Source organism: Carassius auratus, unplaced genomic scaffold, assembly GCF_003368295.1.
Source record: "Carassius auratus strain Wakin unplaced genomic scaffold, ASM336829v1 scaf_tig00003761, whole genome shotgun sequence".
Taxonomy (NCBI): Eukaryota; Metazoa; Chordata; class Actinopteri; order Cypriniformes; family Cyprinidae; genus Carassius; species Carassius auratus.
Window position 1 is genome coordinate 1,146,989 of NW_020523543.1, and position 20,276 is coordinate 1,167,264.

General features: G+C 42.9%; 1 protein-coding gene and 1 long non-coding RNA gene across 2 annotated transcripts; one reads left to right on the forward strand and one right to left on the reverse strand.

Annotated features, from left to right (window-relative positions):
• Window positions 1-3,786: 3,786 nt before the first annotated feature.
• LOC113070345 (uncharacterized) lies at window positions 3,787-4,988 on the reverse strand. The gene is made up of 2 exons (XR_003279908.1): window positions 4,913-4,988; window positions 3,787-3,845 (listed from the first exon to the last, which is right to left on the reverse strand). It is a non-coding gene; the product is annotated as an uncharacterized LOC113070345 (long non-coding RNA).
• A 2,221-nt stretch (window positions 4,989-7,209) lies between these two features.
• Window positions 7,210-8,181, forward strand: LOC113070358 (olfactory receptor class A-like protein 1). Its single transcript, XM_026243638.1, has one exon. It carries the CDS (start codon window positions 7,210-7,212, stop codon window positions 8,179-8,181), a length of 972 nt encoding a protein of 323 aa, XP_026099423.1.
• The last annotated feature ends 12,095 nt before the right edge of the window (window positions 8,182-20,276 follow it).

Here is a 20,276-nt window from a genome sequence, read left to right on the forward strand (position 1 = left end):
TTACTTATGATTCAGCTAAACCGGAACCGGGAACACTTCCCATAACACCCGATGTATTTGCTACATCGGTAGAAGAATGGCATCTACACTAATATTTGTCAGTTTATCTCTTATTCCGAGGTCACCGTGGCCACCAGATCCAGTCTGTGTCCAGATCAGAGGGTCACTGCAGTCACCCGGATCCAGTACGTATCCAGACCAGATGGTGGATCAGCACCTAGAAAGGACCTCTACTGCCCTGAAAGACAGCGGAGACCAGGACAACTAGAGCCCCAGATACAGATCCCCTGTAAAGACCTTGTCTCAGAGGAGCACCAGGACAAGACCACAGGAAACAGATGATTCTTCTGCACAATCTGACTTTGCTGCAGTCTGGAATTGAACTACTGGTTTTTGTCTGGTCAGAGGAGAACTGACCCCCCAACTGAGCCTGGTTTCTCCCAAGGTTTTCTTCTCCATTCTGTCACCGATGGAGTTTCGGTTCCTTGCCGCTGTCGCCTCTGGCTTGCTTAGTTGGGGACATTTCAATTAAAACAATATCATTGACTTGATTGCAAATGATTGCACAGATACTATTTAAACTGAACTGAGATGATGACATCACTGAATTAAAAAAAAAAAACATCACTGTCTGGGCCAACCAGAAACCGTGGATGACAGGTGAAGTCTACAGACTCCTGAAGACATGGAACACTGCCTTCAGAGCAGGAGATGAGGTGGGCCTGAGGACAGCCAGGGCCAACCTGTCCTGCGGCATCAGATGGTCTACAAGCCCCCACCACAGACCTGTGACAACAACACCTCTCTGCTGAACGAGCTGAACACCTTCTTCGCTCGCTTTGAGCAACAAAACAGCACCACTGCACAGAAGACTCCACCTCCTCCCGGTGACCAGGTGATGACGCTGACCTCAGACAACGTGAGGAGATCCTTCAGCAGGATCAACGCACGCAAAGCTCCGGGTCCAGACAACATCCCTGGACGTGTACTGAGAGACTGTGCAGCAGAACTCATTAATGTCTTCACAGACATTTTCAACATCTCACTGAGTCAGGCTGTTGTTCCCACAAGCTTCAAAATTACCATCCTTAATTCCAGTCATGAAGAAGCCATCTCCATCCTGCTTCAATGAATACCGTCCTGTTGCACTTACTCCCATCCTCATGAAGTGCTTTGAATGGCTAGTCATGCACCACATCAAGTCTGCCCCCCCCCCTCCCTGGACCCTTTCCAGTTTGCATATCGGTTCAACCTGTCTACCGATAATGCCATCGTCACTGAGTCCACTCAGCACTCACACATATAGACAAAAAGGACTCATACGTCAGAATGCTGTTCATAAACTTCAGTTCAGCATTCAACACAATCATCCCTAAACAGCTCATTTACAAACTGGTCCAGCTTAGGCTTAACACTTTGCGGTGCAACTGTCTGTTGGACTTCCTGACTGGAAGGCCTCAGGCAGTACGGGTCGGCAGTAACACATCCAGCACCATCACACTAAATACTGGGGCCCCCCAAGGATGTGTGCTGAGCCCCCTCCTCTTCAAGCTGCTGACCCACGACTGCATACCATCACACAACTACAACCTCTTTATTAAATTTGCAGATGACATGACTGTGGTGGGTCCCATTAGACAACAATCTCTCTCTGAATGAGGAGAAGACAAAGGAGATTGTTGTTGACTTCAGGAAAGCGCACACTCAGCACGTTCCTCTGACCATCAACGGTGCAACTGTGGAGAGAGTGAGAGCAGCACCAAGTTCCCGGGTGTGCACATCACAGAGGACCTCTCCTGGACTGAAAACACAGAAGCACTGGCCAAGAAATCACACTAGCGTCTCTACTTCCTCTGCAAACTGAGAAGAGCCAGAGCCCCGGCCCCCATCATGTACACCTTCTACAGAGACACCATCGAGAGCATCCTGTCGAGCTGCATCACTGTGTGATATGGAGCCTGCAACGCGTCCTGCTGAAAGACTCTGCAACGCATAGTGAGAGCAGCTGAGAAGATCATTGGTGTCTCTCTCCCCCCCATCCAATATGTATATATATATATATGCATAGCTGCTTTTCAAAGTCAACTAAATGTATTACATAAGCCAATCCCCATGGTATAGTGTGCCCTTTGGAGTGTGCTTAATAACAAAGTGATTTGGGGTTAACTTGGGCAAATACTGCAAAATTATGGAAATGTTAAGGTAGAGGTAGCATCAGGACCATGGACAGTGGCATAAAATAAAACCTAGTTTTCCTTTAAATTTAAAAAAATGTCTAATTTGTTTCAGGTTTAATGCTTAGTACAATATTCTGTATGGTTTATATATATGTATATGTATATGTATATGTATATATATATATATATATATATATATATATATATATATATATATATATATATATATATATATTACATGGATGTTGTAATGTATCTTTTAGAGCAAATACTTGTACTTTTAAGACTTTTGATATGATGTAGAGGGTCACATAATTATGTAGCAGCTTGTTTTGTAACACTGTAAGCCTCTTAAAAAGTTATTGCACTGGAAGTGAGGGTCAGTGTCTCTATACAGAAATAGAAAGATGTTGTAAATGTATCATTAAGAGCAAATACTTGTTGTTTTAAGACTTTTGATATGATGAAGAAGGTCAGATAAATATTTAGCAACTTGATTGGTAACAGAGTTAGCCTTCTTTGGAAAGCTATTACCCTGGAAGTGAATTAATAGTGTGTCTACAAAGACACACAAGGTTGCTGCAAATGTAGGTTTTATGGCCAATACTTGTATTTCAAGACTTCTGGGATGCTCTACCAGGTCAGATAATTATTTAGCAACTTGGTTTGTAACTGTGTGAGCCTCTTTTAAGAAGCTATTGAATTGCAAGTGAAGTCATGGTGTGTCTATGAAGCAATAGAGAGATGCGGTAAATGTATAATTTAGAGCAAATCCTTGTTCTTTTATGACTTCTGATGTGATGAAGAAGGTCAGATTAATAGCAACTTCATTGTTAACAGTGTGAGCCTTTTTTGCAGACGTATTGAACTGGAAGTGATGTTATGGTGTGTCTATAAAGAAACACAGTGATGCTGCATATGCATGTTTTATGGCCAATACTTGTATTTCAAGACTTCTGATATGTTCTACAAGGTCACATATATATTTAGCAGCCTGTTTTGCATCAATGTCAGCCTAACCTTTAAGTTATTGAACTGGAATTTGTGTCAATGGACAAGTGCATAGGTATGGATCTTTTTCAATATCTACACTACATACATCTACAATACAAGACTGGATTTATGTTAACTTGGGTCACATAAATATATCGCTACTTTAGCATGTTCCCTTCTTTCAAAAGCTGTTGAAGTGGGTGACTTGTCATTGAGGAATCCCATAAAAACAGTGATGGTCAAATTAAATATGTGAAGCACAAATTCTTTATAATCCATCTTGAAGAAAGTTTTGCCATAGTTTTTAAAATGTTCACCCAAAATCAACATTGTGTTTGCTGTCATGATTTCTGAGTACTTGTCAATAATCTGAGGGATTCAGTACCGGCAAAGTAAAATTTTTGCAGGATTGCAGACATTAATCAATGCACATGGATTGTGAGAGTTTAATGTTAAACAAAGATTTCATAAAACAGAAAAACATCAAAGAGTTCAGCCATTTTTTCCAATCAACACCTGGAGAACACTGTTACACTGTAACGTCTTTATTATACTTAAAATCAGAAAAAAACAACAAAGGTGAATAAAATGCAAGACACGGCTGTAGTATGTTCTGTATGAGCCAGACAAGATGTTCCAACTTGCTTCGGAGAAGTTGACCCATGCTTTTAAAACCTATTAAAAGAAATCATATGTCATTGTTAAAACCAACACATCAACACAGTTCATGTTCATTTTGAGGTAAATAAATATATAAAAATGTTGTTTTAACTATCCCATTAACTATGTTCAAGAGATTACACTTGATTTTCCACTTGTCTGAATTGTTAAATTATACAATAAATTATACTTTATGTACGTTTATTATTTTTTAATTCTTAAACATATCTTCAAACACCATCTGTATAATTTCTATTGTTGCTCAAGGAAAATCTATAGCATTAGAAGACATCATGTAAGTGATATTTGTTGGCACATTTGTGGTTGGCTCAAGAATACTTGTCTGTTCGCACACAAAGAAAAAAAAAACTTCGAACTTTTTAGACGGTCCCTAACGAATATCCAGCACTACGTTGGACATTCAGCGGACATTTGCTTCTAAATATGCCATAAAAACAATATTTGGCCATTTTGAAACCATTCTGTTTGGTTCACAATGATGTCGCTGATCAGAATATGCCAAGAAAAACTTTCTTGCACATATAATTTGAAAGTAATTGAACGCGGAAATGTGGGAAAAGTGGCGAATGTGCGAATATAAAACCAACTTTACCCAAGTCATTTCATAGCATATCTCATCCCTACCTGGAGACGTTTGTTTTGTCCCAGCAATTGCTCTCTTTAACTCATACAAAGTTAAATCATAGTCCAATGAATCTCCAGTTGACTCCTTAACTTCCAATATATGAGGATTCTTCCTCACACTCTGTTCCCTTATCTTCATCATGTCATTTGATATTTTTATTACTATGCACTTCCACAAATGTTTGTGCTAGTATCTCTGCCTTCCTGCTATCAGACACAATTACTTCCTCATTATTAATTATAGCTGGAATACTATTATTTCTTTGTTTTCCTCCCATCTTTTTAATCATATTCCAAATCTCGTTGATTTGAATGTTTCCCCCAATATTATTGCAATACTCTCTCCAATAATTTCTTTTTGCTGTCCTGATAACCCTCCTCACTATTGCCTGAGCTTTTTTATAACCAATAAAGAACCAGATTAAATGCGAACTCACTGTCAGTTTATCTCGGACAGAGGTTTCCGGATCTGTTCAGCGCGCTTGAAGCCAGACACAACCAGCCAAGATGGCGACTGAACAATCAAAAATCGTCAAAATAAGAGTCCTCGCAGTTCTCTGTGCAGTAGTTCATTTATTAGGTGCCACTCTAATACAGACCGTCAGGCTTAATAATATCAGATACTTTGTTATATTAAATACAATATCTAATTTTTATAATATCTTTATAATATGTTACTCTAGACCAATGGCTCCCCAACACAGCACATTTTGCATCTCTCCTTTGTCTGACACACTCATTTCAGGTCTTGGAGTCTCTACTAAAGAGCTGGTGATCTGAATCAGGTGTGTTTGATTAAGGTGACATGGAAAACATGCAGTGTTAAGGGTCTCCAGGAACGTGGTTAGGAACCACTGCTCTAGACCATAAAAACAGTCTTAAGTGTCTGAGGACGATATTTGTCTGAGATACAGCTATTTGACAATCTGGAATCTGAGGGAGCAAAAAAGTCTAAATATTGAGAAAATCATCTTTAAAGTTGTTCAAATTAAGTTCTTAGCAATGCATATTACCAATCAAAAAATAAGTTTTGATATATTTATTGCAGGAAATTTACAAAATATCTTCATGGAACATGATCTTTACTTAATATCCTAATGATTTTTGGCAGAAAAGAGAAATGTATAATTTTGACCCATACAATATATTGTTGTCCATTGCTACAAATATACCTGTGATACTTACTGCTTTTGTGCTCCAGGGACACATATTTGTGACTTTACTGCAAAACTACAAATCTTTGTTCAGCTCAGTTTTTGGCAGCTTTTGAGTCCTTGCTATCCTCTGCTTGCCGCTCCTGGTCTGACGAGGTCGCACACACCATCCTGGCTTTGACCTTCTTATTAGACGAGATGATGAGGAACGGACTGAGCGTCGGTCAGCATGATGTGGACATAGGCCAGCAGGACCAGCGTGTTGGCCAGGATCCCCAGACCCGCCTGCAGCAGGAACGAGACCCCTTTGATGGTGACGCATAGATCCATTTAGAGATTGAGTGTGAATGCTCTGTTTGAAGGGCTTTCTGAAGTCCATGTCTGAATATAAAGCCTCTAATGCCCCCGTGGTAGCCGATAGGGACCCGAAAACCCAAAAGAAGACACAAAGGAGACCAAAGTGTCCACCTGAGGGGCATCTTAATTACTCCATGACTAAAAGAGCTAGTGTTTCAATGGCAAGCTGAGAAAACAGAAGACATTCCCCTCAGTGGATGATTTAGATTTTGCTTACATTTTTCACAGTTGAATATTCTTCTCCGTTTTTCTTCTGTTTCTGTCCATGTTTGCGTTTCTCATTGTGTTCATGTTTATATTTCTGATGATTGGTTAATGTGGTCTATCTATTTTAGATATGTGGAAAAATATGGTCTATTTTTAATCAACTAACACTGTTTCTGAAGCAAAAAAAATCTTAAGGTTTTTCGTTTGTGAGAGCAGCTGTTAATTTTCCACTAATGGTGTCCCTCATGAGAGAATTAGAAAACATTAGGAGCATTAGATAGATAAATCTTTGCAAACACGGTCTGTAATGAGGAGGTCTGGGACGAGCGGACGCTTTACAGCAGGTCTGGGCTGGTCTGTTTTCTCATGTGGTGTTAATGAGTTCTTCATGTATGTGATATCAGTCACCCAGGATTCCCTCGGGCCAGACGCACACGTCAACAGAACCGTGTTGATACTTGAACTACTTTCCTCTAGTCAACATGTGCCATCATTTGATGCACGCTCTTATTTCTCAATTTCATAAATCACGACTAATTGAATGACAGAAGCTCAAACCCATCCCTGGTTTCATATTAAGTCAACCAATAAGCTCAAACATTAAGATTTAGTTTGCATTTATTGATTTTAATCTGAATGACTCACAATACAGTCCTTAAGTCCTAAATTTGTTCAGAGAAATAGAGACTTGATCAGAGATGGAAACGAGAGACAGTGAGACAATATTGAGTTTTACAGGATCCAGTCAAGTGTTTCTGAGAGAGTCTCAGCTAAAGCACTCGCTGTCCTTCAGGCACAAACTGACACTCACTGGAATATTTTCACGAGAGAGTGTTGCATCTGTGACAGAATCAGTCAACTGCACATCATTCAGATAATTGAGCTCAGCTCTGAAGTCGCTGGACCGTCCCGCACAGGAAGATCCCAGTGGCCCGAGTCAGACTATAAAACGAAAGCTTATTCAGAAGGGAAGGGAATCTTTCAAGAGAAGCTGCAAGAGATCAGAAGCGGTTGAGATGAACTCGGACACTTTGACGCGTGGCCTGCTCTACCTGTCTCTGGCCGTGACTGGTGTTCCAGGCAACATCGTGGTCATCTGTGCCTTCCTCTCGGTGGTGTATCGCGAGGGCCGTCTCTCGCCCACAGAAAGCATCGTGCTGCACCTGGCGTCTTCTAACCTGATGGTGGTGGGCGTTCGCTGCCTGCTGGAGGTTCTAGCCACGTTTGAGATCCTCAATGTGTTTGATGACACCGGCTGCAAGGTGGTCATCTTCATCTATCGCACGTCCAGATCTCTGTCCATCTGGCTGACGTTCCTGCTGAGCGTGTATCAGTGCCTGAGCGTGGCTCCGCCGGGCTCGCGTTTGGCCGTCGCCCGTGCTCTGTTCGCCCAGTACCTGGCTGTCCTCTTCCTGGCTCTATGGCTAATCAACACCTCCACGACTGCCGCCACGTTGCTTTACGCTGTAAGGGCCCAGAACGACTCCAGACTCCTGCAGAATGGGATCAACGTCAAGTTCTGTATCCTGAGCTTCCCGTCCAAGCTGGCGATGGATGCCAATGGCGGGGCGCAATTAGGACGAGACGTGGTGCCGATATCTCTGATGACAACGGCCAGCCTGGTCCTGCTGGTGTTCCTGCTCCGCCGCAGACGGCGGGTGAAGGGTTTGCAGGGCGGTGCGGCGAGGCAGGGTCCATCTGCCGAGCGCCGCGCTGCCCTCACCGTCGTCACGCTAGTCACAATCTACGTGATTATTTATGGAGTGGACAATGGATTGTGGGTTTATACGCTGACCGTGCCTAAGATGCTTGACTCCTCGCTGATCACAGATGTGAGGATCTTCTTGTCGTCTCTGTATGCTGTCCTCAGTCCCATTGTGATCATCATCTCTAACAGGAAAGTCAATAAACAGTTGAATTGTGGGAAAGAGCCAAAGACGTTCTTGGACGCAGCTCAGCCCAGTGATGGACAGTTGCAGACTAAATGATTTTTATGAACCCTTGTTTAATTTTTTTTTGTAATCCTTTGTCATTATGGACAGAGAGATTCATTTCTAGATGGAGGGATATAGACTTTTTAATTTACACTAATAAGGAGCCCCTGCTTCAGTTCACATCTGCTAGGAACAAACACTTAGGTTTCTATGCCCTTAAGAAAATTAACCATGGTTTTACTACAAATAAAACCAAAAAACCATGGTTACTGTAGTTAAACCATGGTAACCACAAATTAAATATAGCAAAAATGGTTTTGCTATATTTACCATAGTTTAACCATGGTATTTGTAGTAAATCTGTGGTTTTACAAATGGCAGTCAATACGCCAAAAAACCATGGGTTACTACAGTTTTACTATAATAAAACCATGGTTATTTTTCGTAAGGGTGAATGTACTTGTATCTGTCAGGTGTATGTGTCTGCGACAGACATAATAAACTAACTTAATTTCTAACTGTATGGAAATTAATATCTTTGTCATACTCATTTCCAGATGATTTTATTTGTAATCCAGGCTTTACGTTTACACAAACAGTTTTTTGAACATTAACTGATTTTGAATGACATACAGGACAAGAACGTGTTCTCGTCCACAGACTGACTCTTTCAGGAAGGGCGCTGTGTTTTTCCATAATGTTGTTCTCCATGTGTCATGTTCTTCATTCCACTGAAATCTGATCTGTTCCAACAGACTCCGGTGGAATGTAGGACGTAAATCACAGATGGATCCACAGTCCAGACACACTGAGACGAACTCCAGTGAACTGTGGGAAAACACAAAAAGCTGAAATTAATGATGACTGAATTAATTAAATCTAATAGCTGAATTCTTCTGAAGTGTGCATGTGAGATCTACATGCACACACACACTCACACTCACACACTCCATCTCACACACACACATTTAGCAAATTGAGGTAATGAATTAGTAAATCATGCACACGATTTAGCCTAGATTTAGATCCATAGAATTCAGAAGGTTGAAGTATATCTGAATGCCTTCACCTGCATCAGGTGCTCAGAACAAGCCCCGCCCTCACAGCTATAGCCCCGCCCACCAGAGCCCATCATGTGGAAATGTGTCAAGCATTCAGGGTGAATCTCTTTGACAAAAAGTCATGACAAAATGCCCAAATTATACACCGCATCTGAATGTGAAATCTGCAGTTCACATTCACACAGAGTTTAAGTTTAATTATACACTTTTGAATCTCAAATTCATTTTTTATTATGAAACTGTAAGTTTACTGTTCATTCATTTAGTAATGAGTCTAAGCTGAGTTCTAGTCAATAAAAGAGCTGATAGCTCAAACCTGTTCACACAAGCACTGATGAACCAGAATAAATCTGTCCTTCATTGTGTGTGTATTGTTATGAAAAACTCAATTCACCAAGATTCCTATATTCAGTTCAAAATTAAGCTCTCCACTCAAAACAACTCAATCTTGCTGAAAAACAAAATTTGCTCTCAGATATGACACACAAACAGTCAAGAACATACACACTTCAACACAGTTTTAAACACTGATGAGATCAATTCAAAACAATACTACAAAAACCGGTAAATGTTTTATTCCTTAATGTACTTAAAGGTCGTGTTGCAAAGTACATTTTTTAACGAATTTGTGCAATTTGCTTGTTGGTAATAAACATTTAAACTGTTATCCATTGTATTTTATGTTGTTGGGTATCACAAAACGGAATATAATACGAAAAAGTAGGTACTATCTTACAGCGGTCTCCTTTCCCCCACAATGCATTGCATCACGTCACGTTGGGGAGAGAATTGACCAAAGCCTGCCTTGAGAGCATTGAGAGTGACTAGAGAGACGAGTAGTAGACGAGAGTATTCAGATAGTGCAGAATATAGATAAATAGATAAATACATAGATATATATATAGATAGATAGACTACATATATAGATAAATAGACAGAGAGATAGTTAGAGAGATATCGACCAACAGCTACCCAAACGGGCTCGCTTCCCTACAGCACAAGCTTTCCAGCGCAGTTTCCATGGGACAGCACCCACACAAGCTCCTGTCAAACACAGCGACACACACACGGCTACGTTTGCAACAACATTTTCACCGGAGGAAGAGATAAACGCTTAGAAACGTCCATATAGCTAGCATGACGCCTTTTATTTCTAGATGACAATTTCTAGATCAAGGTTATCGGTACTTATCTGAACTAACGTCATGATCACTGCCACTAGAAATAAAGCAAACGTTGATTGTTTTTCCACTCGGTACTACTCAATGACAGTAAAATAAAAAATTATACATATATACATACACTTCACCAACTCTCCACTAATTCTCCCCGGACCATGCATAGGCTTTGACGGACATCAGTTCTTGGCAATTCCTCATTTGCCCTCTCACGTCTGGCTGGTTTGAAATTACATGGCTGTGGGCCATCGCACATGTTGGCTCTTGCCACCTCTTCCTCATCCCAGTCAGTCGCTATAATGTTAGTTCTGATGCTGCGCACGTTCCAGGCAGGTTTTTGAGCTCGGAATCACTATTTCATACCACTACTAACGACTTTGTACCGTTCCAGGCAAGTTATGCCAAACTTTCTGAGCGCAAGGAATTATAACTAGATTATTTATTTTAATGCAACGTTACATTGACCTAAAATCATTTTTTCAATGTGTACCACTTGCATAAACACTGCATCCGTAGGCAGTATTATTCGTAGGGGCTGTCATCGTTGTTTCGCGTGCTGTGTGACCTCGGAGTACATCGATCTAGTATGAGACACGAGTTCACGGGTGGGAAGTCATGGGTTTGACTGCCGTTCCAGTGCACTTTCATGGGTTTAAGGTTGGAAAAACACGGGTTACGGGTTGCCTGGAACACGGCATCATACTAGACTGAGGCTACCTTTGATCCACTTCTCCCCAACGTGACGTCATCACCGAGTTGCGTAAAGAAAAAGTTAATACCAAAAACTTAAAATCTAGGTCTTTAAGACCATTTTTGAGACATTTTAAAAATGATATACATATCTTGAGTGATTGATGTACCCATTAATCGAAAGTGGTTAACCTGCAACATGGCCTTTAATGTACTTCGAGAATAACTTGAAATACATTGAGAATAAGGTCGAAATATTACGAGAATAAAGTCGAAATATTATGAGAATAAAGTCGATTTAATTCAAACAGTAGAAAGTAAAGTTAGATTATTTTATTTTATATTATGTTCGAGCGACCACATCATCTTACCGGGATGAAGAAGAGCCAGTTTTAGAGACTCACTGAAACAGCTTAATATCAAGAATATTATATTAAAGGTCCCATTTTTCGCGCTTTTTTGAAGCTTTGATTGTGTTTACAGTGTGCAATATAACGTGTTCATGTTTCGCGTGTAAAAAAACACAGATATTTTTTCACACAATTCACCCATCTGTATACCGCTGTTTTCACTGTCACAAAAACGGGCTGATGACTTCCTTGTTCCATAAAGTCCCGCCTTCAGAAATACGTAACGAGTTCTGATTGTGTCAGTGGTTCCTGTGTTGTGATTCGACACCAGCTTAGAGCAGGCTGACCTCCTGGTAACACGATTGGGCTAGAACGCACGTGCTGGAGATGTACTTATAATAACATGAGCGTTTTTACTGATGAGATGCGCATGAAAATCGCATTCGTTTTTTTGCACAGCCCTAACATCTAGTTAACAAAGCTAAAAAGCGTTGCCCTTTGTGTGGGTGGCAGATCCTTTTCCTATTTGGCGCCTAAACCTGGAATAACCTACCTAACATTGTTCGGGAGGCAGACACACTCTTGCAGTTTAAATCTAGATTAAAGACCCATCTCTTTAACCTGGCATACACATAACATAATAATATGCTTTTAATATCCAAATCCGTTAAAGGATTTTTAGGCTGCATTAATTAGGTAAACCGGAACCGGAAACACTTCACATAACACCGTACTTTCTACATCATTAGAAGAATGGCATCTACGCTAATATTTGTCTGTTTCTCTCTTGTTCCGAGGTCACCGTGGCCACGAGATCCAGTCTGTGTCCAGATCAGAGGGTCACTGCAGTCACCCGGATCCAGTACGTATCCAGACCAGATGGTGGATCAGCACCTAGAAAGGACCTCTACTGCCCTGAAAGACAGCGGAGACCAGGACAACTAGAGCCCAGATACAGATCCCCTGTAAAGACCTTGTCTCAGAGGAGCACCAGGACAAGACCACAGGAAACAGATGATTCTTCTGCACAATCTGACTTTGCTGCAGCCTGGAATTGAACTACTGGTTTCGTCTGGTCAGAGGAGAACTGACCCCCAACTGAGCCTGGTTTCTCCCAAGGTTTTTTTCTCCATTCTGTCACCGATGGAGTTTCGGTTCCTTGCCGCTGTCGCCTCTGGCTTGCTTAGTTGGGGTCACTTCATCTACAGCGATATCATTGACTTGATTGCAAACAAATGCACAGACACTATTTAAACTGAACAGAGATGACATCACTGAATTCAGTGATGAACTGCCTTTAACTATCATTTTGCATTATTGACACACTGTTTTCCAAATGAATGTTGTTCAGTGCTTTGACGCAATGTATTTTGTTTAAAGCACTATATAAATAAAGGTGATTGATTGAAAGGTGACAACCTCTGTGATAATTCCAGAGCAAATTACCTACCGTTTTTCAGCAAACTCAGTGATCCTCTGAGAAAACTAATCCAGTCCAAATGCGAATGTCTGTGATTGCCGGTGATATTTTATTTCACAACGCGTTTCCTTGTGTGTTTTGGCCAACGTGAATTACCGTAGATGCTCTTACCGTGCGCATGTTTGATATATTTGCTTACCGGCAAAGAAATAATAAAAAAAAAAAATACATATAATAAAATCAAGAGCAAGATCACGTAAACTGTTAATACCGGCTATTGTAATATTAGCATCTGGTAAGATTACTCACGTTCATTTATGCACTCGTAATATTACATAATGTTTTAATTACATATGTACCTTTATGAAAATTAAACATACGGTAGGTTTAGCCTACTACACAAAAAAGGAAAACAAGTTAAACTAAAGGAACCACACATTAAGACGGTTTTGCTATACTAGCCATTTAGTATTTATTATGTAATAATACTAATGGCAATCATTCTGAATGAATTAAATGCACGCATTCAGAGCGCGTGATCTCTGTGACGCCCAGATGCACAAATCAGACCCTCCCACCTCTGTAATAAACACGGAGATGTAGTCCCGTCCGAATTGGTACATTAAAATCTCAGACATCCGGTGTTAAGAATCGAAACTCAAACGTAGTTTAGAAAACTAGTCCCGTCCAAATATGGCTAAAGAACAGAGGAAAGGAAAGCCTAGAAATAGAGTGTTTAATCAGAGAAGGTAGGAAACAGGTGTGGAGAGAGTGTGGAGATGAGATGATGGGAAGCAGCTGAGGATGAATGGAATAATGAGCGAGGATGTGTGTGCGCGGAAGGAAGTAATAATAAGTGTGACCAGAAGAGGGAGGAAGAGAGTAAGAGAAGAATACAGGATCGTGACAATTTATCCTGCTTAAATTCGTTCTAAGAAATGCACATAACGTCATCAATACCAAACTTTCATCTGTGGATATTAAATATATTAAATATTTAAACTATAGTTTTTTTCTTTCATTTTCCGTGACTGAAGCAGTGAAATGTAACACATCGGCAAGGCAAAACTGACGTCTATTTGCGAAAATGTGCTTTGATTCGCTTGTTTGATAACTTGTGGTTAAAGCGCCACTCAGTGGTCAAAAGCTGCAAATGCACTTTACACCGCCTGTCACGCTGTCTGGTCTCTGTTTCCCTGGGTGTCCACTAGTGGTCTCACTTCCCCATTGGCACCTCACTGCAGGCACTACTATTCCCACAAGCCTTGTCCCTTCATGACACTAATTGCACTCCTGTTAATTGCACTCAGGTGTCTTCACTTGACAGTCATTACCCTGCCTATATATCTGCGCTGTTTCCATTTGTCTGGATGGATTCCTTACTTTCCGTCACCAAGTTTCCTCGTGTGCCTAGATTCTAGTTCCTGTTATTGATCTTGTTTGTTTATTTGTTTGTTTCTGTTTGGACTGATGTTTGATTACAACCCCGGCTTGTTTTCACTCTGATTTTGGATAACCCTATTAAACCTACACTGCACTTGGATCTCTTGTCTCCTGTGTTCCCGTACGTGACAGAAGGACTCCATCATGCTAAGATCCAGTGTTGTGGGATTTCATATACGTTCCCCAGCCACCATAGAGGAGCAGATGGGGAGACTTTCCAACCTAACCACTCTCCGTCAAAAGGGGAGTGAGGTGGGGGCTTGGCGCAAATGTTCTGGACAGTGGCAGTGGGGATGGGGTATAACGATGAGGCCCTGAAGGACCTTTTCCACGACTGCCTGGATGACTCTTTACCTGGGTGGGAGATGAAGGGGCTGGAGATACTGGAATTTTAGGGGTTCACCAGTTAACTATAGCATCGAATTTGATGGGATGACTCAGCCACATCTGTCTCTCTCTGTGGGATGGCCGACTCTAGACCGGGGTCTACAGACAGTAGGACCGCCAGCCCAGCACCACTGCACAGTATGGTCGCCAGCCCAGCGCCTCAGCACAAAGTGGTTGCCAGCCCATCGCCACGGTGCAAGATGGCCGCCAGCCCAGCATCATATCCCAAGATGGCCACCGGCCCAGCGCCACAGCACATTCACAGAATTCAGTCTACCTGGAGGGGGCTGGGTTTTTTGGGGGTCGAGATGGTGTGAATCTCTTGTTCTTTCATATGGACAGTGTCTTATGACGGTTTCAGACTTGCTGAGCAGGTTTAGATAGGACTCGTCATGTTGTTTATATACTCTAAAAAATGGTCTGCCCCCACGTAAGATTTTTCTAGTTCTAATCGTTCATTTGTCATTATTAAAGTAATCAGAGATTATATTAAATTTACATAATTAAGTCTTAATAAATTCCACACTCAAGTACAGGCATTAAGTTGTCCACAAAGCACATGCAGAAGTAGCCTAATAATTGTGAAAAAGGAGACATTTTAATTATTTATTAATAAACCAATGTTTTCTTGTCAGCTGCAAGATGAAATTCACAGTGCTGACTCTCTCCACATGAACACACCTTTAAAGAGAAATGCAATTTTCACAGAGTACATAATGCTTTCATTTTCATTTAAAAGACATTTCAAGCTTTCTCTAGATATATTTCTCATGTATGTGAGACACCCCAATTTTAAATTATCAAGTGATCGAAAGGGTGAGAGGGTGTAAATTATTTTGTACATGCTAATTATCCAAAATAAACTTAATTTAGATAAAACAAATAAGAATAAATGCTGCACATCCAGCATCACACGCGCCACGCAAATCTTGAACTGACATTTTACACACCTCCATTTAAATGCTTTTTTTATTATTTATTTTTTTATATGAAAGCCCCTCCCTCAACCCGAGTTTTCGACTAAGTGAAATAGACTCTTCATTCTTGAATTGAAAAGATCGAGGCCCCATGACCCTATGTTAGTTAAAAAAAAAAATTCATTCAAAAAATCGAACAACTCAAGAGTCAATACAAAGTAGACAACAGATCTTTTAAAATATTTTCAAGTGAGACATTTCTACAACAGTGAAAGGTAAGAAAAGGTATCTCTCCTGAGGGCATTGACATTGTTAACGTTTTTAGTGATGCTTATGAGCTCTTGCCAAGTAAAACTGTCTCTAAATTATATAAAGCACTGCAGAAACAAAATGGAAATAATATCTTGTATAATAAGTCGAAATGGGAAAAGGAACTGTTTATGGAAGTGTCAGAGGGTGATTGGCTTTCGATGTGTGTGACACAAGAACATCTATTAGCTCTAAAAGATGGATGGAATTTGGGTGGAAGAGTTTGGTTAGATTTTTCATTACACCTCATATTATTAATAAACAAAGGGGTGAACAACAGCAATGCTGGCGACAGTGTGGACTTCGGAAAGCCAATCACTCCCATATATTTTGGATGTGCCCAAAGTTAGAACAATTCTGGGACTGTATCCAATTACTGGAAGGATAATGGGTTATGTCATCCCTAAAGACCCTTTGATTTTCTTGTTAGGTTTACTACCGGGTGAGGTGGTCCAAAAAGAAGACACTTATCTTTTTAGAATTCTAATGATTGAATATAAAAAAGCTATCACTCAGTCTTGGTAAAAAGATTGACCCACCTCGTACTGAACAATGGAAAGAAATAGTAGAGGAAATACACTCAATGGAGAAGATGACATACTTTCTACGTATAAAAGGACATATATATATATATTAAGCGCTGGTCAAAATGGTTTGCATATAAAGAAGCAGAACAATTTTAATACTTTATTTTAATATTTTATTTCACTGCTATATAATTTATAGTGCCCCTTGTTTTTTGTCCTTGTATGTTGTGTTGTAAATAAGAAAAATGCCAAATAAAGAGTATATTTAAAAAAAATTAGGAAATCAAGAAGGGCTGGGCGATAAATCAATTTTAACGATTAACTCGAATATCTACTTAACATAATTTTGTTTGAATGAAAATCAGTTTTCTTTTTAACATCCACTGATGCTCCACTCAGGGCTCTCGTAGTTCCGTTTGGGCTCAACCCTCCTCCGTGCATTTGCCGAGCAGAGTATGAGCGGAGCGAAGTGATTCTGACTGGAGCGAGTCTGACACAGAGACGTGCTGCCGAGCAGAGTATGAGCGGAGTGGAGTGATTCTGACTGGAGCAAGGAGTGAGTTTGACACAGAGACGTGCTGTCGAGCAGAGTATGAGCGGAGTGGAGTGATTCTGACTGGAGCAAGGAGTGAGTCTGACACAGAGACGTGCTGCCGAGCAGAGTATGAGCGGAGTGGAGTGATTCTGACTGGAGCAAGGAGTGAGTCTGACACAGAGACGTGCTGCCGAGCAGAGTATGAGCGGAGTGGAGTGATTCTGACTGGAGCGAGTCTGACACAGAGACGTGCTGCCGAGCAGAGTATGAGCGGAGTGGAGTGATTCTGACTGGAGCAAGGAGTGAGTCTGACACAGAGACGTGCTGCCGAGCAGAGTATGAGCGGAGCGGAGTGATTCTGACTGGAGCAAGGAGTGAGTCTGACACAGAGACGTGCTGCCGAGCAGAGTATGAGCGGAGTGGAGTGATTCTGAATGGGGCAAGGAGTGAGTCTGACACAGACGTACTGCCGAGCAGAGTATGAGCAGAGCGGAGTGATTCTGACTGGAGCAAGTCTGACACAGAGACGTGCTGCAGAGCAGAGTATGAGCGGAGTGGAGTGATTCTGACTGGATCAAGGAGTGAGTCTGACACAGAGACATGCTGCCGAGCAGAGTATGAGCGGAGCGGAGTGATTCTGACTGGAGCAAGTCTGACACAGAGACGTGCTGCAGAGCAGAGTATGAGCGGAGTGGAGTGATTCCGACTGGAGCAAGGAGTGAGTCTGACACAGAGACGTGCTGCCGAGCAGAGTATGAGCGGAGTGATTCTGACTGGAGCAAGGAGTTAGTCTGACACAGAGACGTGCTGCCGAGCAGAATATGAGCGGAGCGAAGTGATTCTGACTGGAGTGAGTCTGACACAGAGACGTGCTGCCGAGCAGAGTATGAGCGGAGTGGAGTGATTCTGACTGGAGCAAGTAGTGAGTCTGACACAGAGACGTGCTGCCGAGCAGAGTATGAGCGGAGCGGAGTGATTCTGACTGGAGAGAGTCTGACACAGAGACGTGCTGCCGAGCAGAGTATGAGCGGAGCGGAGTGATTCTGACTGGAGCGAGTCTGACAGAGAGACGTGCTGCCGAGCAGAGTATGAGCAGAGTGGAGTGATTCTGACTGAAGCAAGGAGTGAGTCTGACACAGAGAAGTGCTGACAAGCAGAGTATGTGCGGAGCAAAGTGATTCTGACTGGAGCGAGTCTGACACAGAGACGTGCTGCCGAGCAGAGTATGAGCGGAGTGGAGTGATTCTGACTGGAGCAAGGAGTGAGTCTGACACAGAGACGTACTGCCGAGCAGAGTATGAGTGGAGCGGAGTGATTCCGACTGGAGCGAGTCTGACACAGAGACGTGCTGCAGAGCAGAGTATGAGTGCAGCGGAGTGATTCTGACTGGAGCGAGTCTGACACAGAGACGTGCTGCCGAGCAGAGTATGAGCGGCGCGGAGTGATTATGACTGGAGCAAGGAGTGAGTCTGACACAGAGACGTGCTGCCGAGCAGAGTATGAGCGGTGCGGAGTGATTCTGACTGGAGCAAGGAGTGAGTCTGACACAGAGACGTGCTGCAGAGCAGAGTATGAGCGGAGTGGAGTGATTCTGACTGGAGCAAGAAGTGAGTCTGACACCGAGACGTACTGCGGAGCAGAGCATGAGCGGAGCGAAGTGATTCTGACTGGAGCAAGGACGAGTCTGACACAGAGACGTGCTGCCGAGCAGAGTATGAGCGGAGTGGAGTGATTCTGACTGGAGCAAGGAGTGAGTCTGACACAGAGACGTGCTGCCGAGCAGAGTATGAGCGGAGTGGAGTGATTCTGACTGGAGCAAGGAGTGAGTCTGACACAGAGACGTGCTGCCAAGCAGAATATGAGCGGAGCGAAGTGATTCTGACTGGAGTGAGTCTGACACAGAGACATGCTGCCAAGCAGAGTATGAGCGGAGTGGAGTGATTCTGACTGGAGCAAGGAGTGAGTTTGACACAGGCGTGCTGCCGAGCAGAGTATGAGTGCAGCGGAGTGATTCTGACTGGAGCGAGTCTGACACAGAGACATGCTGACGAGCAGAGTATGTGCGGAGCAAAGTGATTCTGACTGGAGCGAGTCTGACACAGAGACGTGCTGCCGAGCTGAGTATGAGCGGAGTGGAGTGATTCTGACTGGAGCAAGGAGTGAGTCTGACACAGAGACGTGCTGCCGAGCAGAGTATGAGCGGAGTGGAGTGATTCTGACTGGAGCAAGGAGTGAGTCTGACACAGAGACGTGCTGCCGAGCAGAGTATGAGCGGAGTGGAGTGATTCTGACTGGAGCAAGGAGTGAGTCTGACACAGAGACGTGCTGCCGAGCAGAGTATGAGCGGAGCGGAGTGATTCTGACTGGAGCAAGGAGTGAGTCTGACACAGAGACGTGCTGCCGAGCAGAGTATGAGCGGAGTGGAGTGATTCTGACTGGAGCGAGTCTGACACAGAGACGTGCTGCCGAGCAGAGTATGAGCGGAGTGGAGTGATTCTGACTGCAGCAAGGAGTGAGTCTGACACAGAGACGTGCTGCCGAGCAGAGTATGAGCGGACTGGAGTAATTCTGACTGGAGCAAGGAGTGAGTCTGACACAGAGACGTGCTGCCGAGCAGAGTATGAGCGGAGTGGAGTGATTCTGACTGGAGCGAGTCTGACACAGAGACGTGCTGCCGAGCAGAGTATGAGCGGAGTGGAGTGATTCTGACTGGAGCAAGGAGTGAGTCTGACACAGAGACGTGCTGCAGAGCAGAGTATGAGCGGAGTGGAGTTATTCTGACTGGAGCAAGAAGTGAGTCTGACACCGAGACGTACTGCGGAGCAGAGCATGAGCGGAGCGAAGTGATTCTGACTGGAGCAAGGACGAGTCTGACACAGAGACGTGCTGCCGAGCAGAGTATGAGCGGAGTGGAGTGATTCTGACTGGAGCAAGGAGTGAGTCTGACACAGAGACGTGCTGCCGAGCAGAGTATGAGCGGAGTGGAGTGATTCTGACTGGAGCAAGGAGTGAGTCTGACACAGAGACGTGCTGCCAAGCAGAATATGAGCGGAGCGAAGTGATTCTGACTGGAGTGAGTCTGACACAGAGACATGCTGCCAAGCAGAGTATGAGCGGAGTGGAGTGATTCTGACTGGAGCAAGGAGTGAGTTTGACACAGGCGTGCTGCCGAGCAGAGTATGAGTGCAGCGGAGTGATTCTGACTGGAGCGAGTCTGACACAGAGACATGCTGACGAGCAGAGTATGTGCGGAGCAAAGTGATTCTGACTGGAGCGAGTCTGACACAGAGACGTGCTGCCGAGCTGAGTATGAGCGGAGTGGAGTGATTCTG